Raw genomic sequence first — 3,748 nt, 5'->3', positions numbered from 1 at the left:
TGTCTTCTCTTTTTGGCGGGTTACTTACTTCTGTAAGGTCATCCATGTTCTGTATGTTATACTTTGGAATAATATTTTTGCTTAACTTGTATTTTATTTTTTCAAAATTTATATTCTAAATTATTTTTTACAACGTGTCCGCGTACACGTGTTTTTTTTTTTTTTTTTTGACATACAGAACATGTCAGAAACAGAAGTAAGAGTATTGCTGTTCTTTTTCATAATTTAGGTGGATGACCTCTGAAGATGACACAGAAATTATGAAAGATACTGCAATGCTATTTCTACTTTGGTCGTTCTTTTCAATAATCTGCTATTTCTATTTTCGTTCTTTTCAAATTTTACATTTTTCAAAATTCGCACTTTGTTTATAACGTTACTCTTTTCCGTTCTTCCCCCCCTTTATTCAACATACATCGCTCCCAGGGTACACGGTATTTTCATTATTAGCATAAGTTAAATTAAAGATTTGCACATAACATTAAAATAATTTTCTATATATATATATATATATATATATATACGTCTCGAAATACAATATAGAGTAGTGCTAACGGAACTGAAATTCTAATTACAGAGAACGAAGGAGAGAAAGATGATAATAATAAGTAATTAGATGTATTTAATGATTGGTGTTCTATGACTTCAGTGCGTTCATCTGGGAGCATCCGCCGAAATCCAAGGTAAAAGCAGCAAGAAGTAGAGGCTCTGTTTCTGACATGATATATACGCAGCATGTGAAAAGTCAGAATGAAAGATAAGGGTTAAAATTTAAATTTAAGTCATTGGGGCTTACGTATATTTCATTGCCATCAATTAGAAACTAGGTTTCCAATTGATGGCACAGAATGATATTAGCATGTATCTTTTTGGAGATATTAGAATGATAAAAGTCTATAAGATAATTAGAATTCTAAAAGCCACTATATACAATTGCAAAATCAATATTTTGCAATTGCATATAGTAGCTTTTCTGATACATTGAGACGGAATGATATTAGCACGTATCTTTTTGGAGATACTGTATTAGAATGCTAATACGTGAATTTCTTTTTTTGGAGATACCGTATTAGAATGCTAATGCGTGAATTTAAAGACAATTGAAGCTGAAAGCTTCCTGTTTATTGCATATGTTGACTGTGGTCTTAAAGTTATTAAGATCTCTATCTAAATTAAGGTATAATAATAACCTAGCAGCCAGGGTTGGCTGCTAGGTTATTATTATTGATTTTTTTCAGGGTCAGTTCTTCCGGGTCAGTTCTTGTGAATAAGCTGTGGAAATCAAAGGTTTGTATATCGGATATATTACTATTATGCAATTCTTTTAAAATGGGGATATTATTGACGATAATCCTGCTGTCAGGTAGGATGTGATGGGTTTTAGTAACTGGTCAAATCTTGCCAGGTTTGTATGCATAGCTGCACTTGCAAAAAGTAATAATTCTGAAGCATATTGGGTTCTTATGGAACTTAAGTATGAAGTATGTCCATGGAAAACTATAATTATTAATATTAAGTTTTAATTTTTTGTTAATAGCTATTAACTTTTTTTATGATATTGTAATTATTGGTCATAGTCTTTTATGATTCACTAGAATTGAGATCAGCATTTAATGTATGAAATTAAAAAGCTTTGCATACGAAGGCATAGTTGCTGGCAGCTTTGTAAACTGGGGTAATGATAAAATAATCATCCAGATCTGATAATTGTTTTTTTTTTAAGTTTGAACATATTGTAGTTGATAGTGGTAGGTGGAGACCCACGTGAATTTAAAGCTTTAGAATTATTTATTAGTGTTGATAACGCTGTATTTATCCACATGCAGAAAGATTCGATAGGTGCGTAGGTGAATTAAAAATATACTTATAATCCGTTATACCTAAAACTAAAACCTAATATGATAAAGATCTTGTAAAACTGTTATTGGGACTTCAGAAAAGGGTATGCATGAGGAGGTCATGATACACCAGCTTTTTGAATGTGGTTAGGCTGGTTTTTGTGTGCAACCTGAATTTGTGTTCATAAGATAGAATTTTTCTCAGTTCCTAGTACGGTATTATCTCCAGGTTACTGGTTATTATATGCCGATGGTGGGGATTAATATAAGGTTGTAATTCAACCACTTGACAAATGCATGTGTTGGTGTCTGGTTCTTCTATGTCATATTGGTAGCAAGAAATTTGTAATTACAGGCCAGAAGGTTAAGTGTATCTGGCTTTGAATTTTATATTTTGGAAGTTGGCTGAAAGAGATCTGCATGGGAGTTAATGCAATGCTTTATGTATATTGATGCGGTTCATGGTGGTATTATGAAACTTTAGTATGTTGGTAGAATGTTCCTTATTAATATTGTAATTTACTGATTTTAGCTTAAATTTACAATTGTGACTTAACAGTTGGAATAGGTGGATCAATTTTTATATTGGTTTTAGAACACTATGTTTATTAATAAATATACGGTTATGTATCTGCTCTACCTCTACGTCATTATTATCCCAATTGAATATAGTCTGGCAAAGCTGCCTAGCTTGTGACTGTTTAAATTATTATTGGTTGTAAGTTTGCTTTTTTTTTTTGTTGCTGTTGCATCTTGGTTGCTTATGCATCATTTAAACATTTGAAATTTGTCATAAGATGATAATAATAATAATAAGTAATTAGAAGTACTTAATGCTGTGTGTCCTATGTTTTCAGTCCCTTCATCTGGGACAAGCCGCCGAAATCAAAGGAAAAACCGGCGAGAAGTAGGCCCTCTGTTTCTGACATGAAATATACGCAGCACGTGGTTTACGTTTATGACTTAATATGCATACTGTTATATATGTGTTTGTGTTGAAGGTTGGTTTTTAAAAACTCCATTTAAAAATAATATTTTAGAAAACAAATATCTTTAAAAAGTATTTTTGGAAAGAACATTACCAAAGTAATGCTTACCGAAACGTACTACGATCAGGCATCTCTTTATCAAGATTTGGTGGCCCTTAAAAGGGCCGTTTTTTTTTTTTTTGGAAGATTTTTTAGATCTTCACTTTGAAGATTTCTTTGGAAGCAGGGCAGATTGGATATGAGGCCTCACCCCTCCTTCGGCTATTGTAACCCCCGACAATAGCTTGCTCAATTCTGCGTCGTTGGAAACAGCAAGAAAAAGATGGCGAGGAAAGATTCTTCTCTTCTTGTTGTCTCGAGCAGCATTTCCTGCTATTTCAAGTAACTCTGCAACTAAGTACTCCAATACTCCTGCAAGATAAACAGGTGCGCCGGCACCTATACGCTCAGCATACTTTCCTTTTCTTAGAAGACGATGAACACGGCCAACTGGAAACTGAACACCTGCACGAACGGAGCGGCTCTTGTTCGATCCTTTCTTTTTCCCTCCTTCACCACGACCGGACATTTTTTCTTTCTTTTACAGCAGAGAGAAACGAAAAACTAAGCAGCAATCTTTCCGATCTTCCAAATGTACTTTCTGATCTTCCACCAAAAGTATTTATAGGAATGCTAGGGGACTCCAAAGCCAAAAATCAACCAATCAAAGAGCTTTTTGTCTGTGACACCTTTCCTGATAGGCTGTTATAATAACAGCCTAATTACTCATATACAGATTACTTAGTGCGAGAGTTTGCCTGCAGGGTATTAGTACTCACTGGTGACAAGGTTATATTTTGTCTAATTACTCTCGTCGCCAGACGGCTGTACAAACTTGTTTGTTTGAGATCAGTGACCAATTTCTAAACTGCTGTTTCTCCA

General features: G+C 33.9%; 1 protein-coding gene across 1 annotated transcript; it reads right to left on the bottom strand.

Annotated features, from left to right (window-relative positions):
* Positions 1-3,026: 3,026 nt before the first annotated feature.
* On the bottom strand, positions 3,027-3,395 carry LOC150084126 (histone H2A-like). The gene has a single exon (XM_090375047.1). It carries the CDS (start codon positions 3,393-3,395, stop codon positions 3,027-3,029), a length of 369 nt encoding a protein of 122 aa, XP_090231173.1.
* Positions 3,396-3,748: the final 353 nt, after the last annotated feature.

Source organism: Mastigoproctus giganteus, chromosome 6 (genome assembly GCF_048544385.1).
Source record: "Mastigoproctus giganteus isolate SK-2022 chromosome 6, ASM4854438v1, whole genome shotgun sequence".
In the NCBI taxonomy this organism is placed as follows: domain Eukaryota; kingdom Metazoa; phylum Arthropoda; class Arachnida; order Uropygi; family Thelyphonidae; genus Mastigoproctus; species Mastigoproctus giganteus.
Note: the sequence above shows the minus strand (reverse complement) of the source record. Positions and strands in the feature narration are given on the sequence as shown.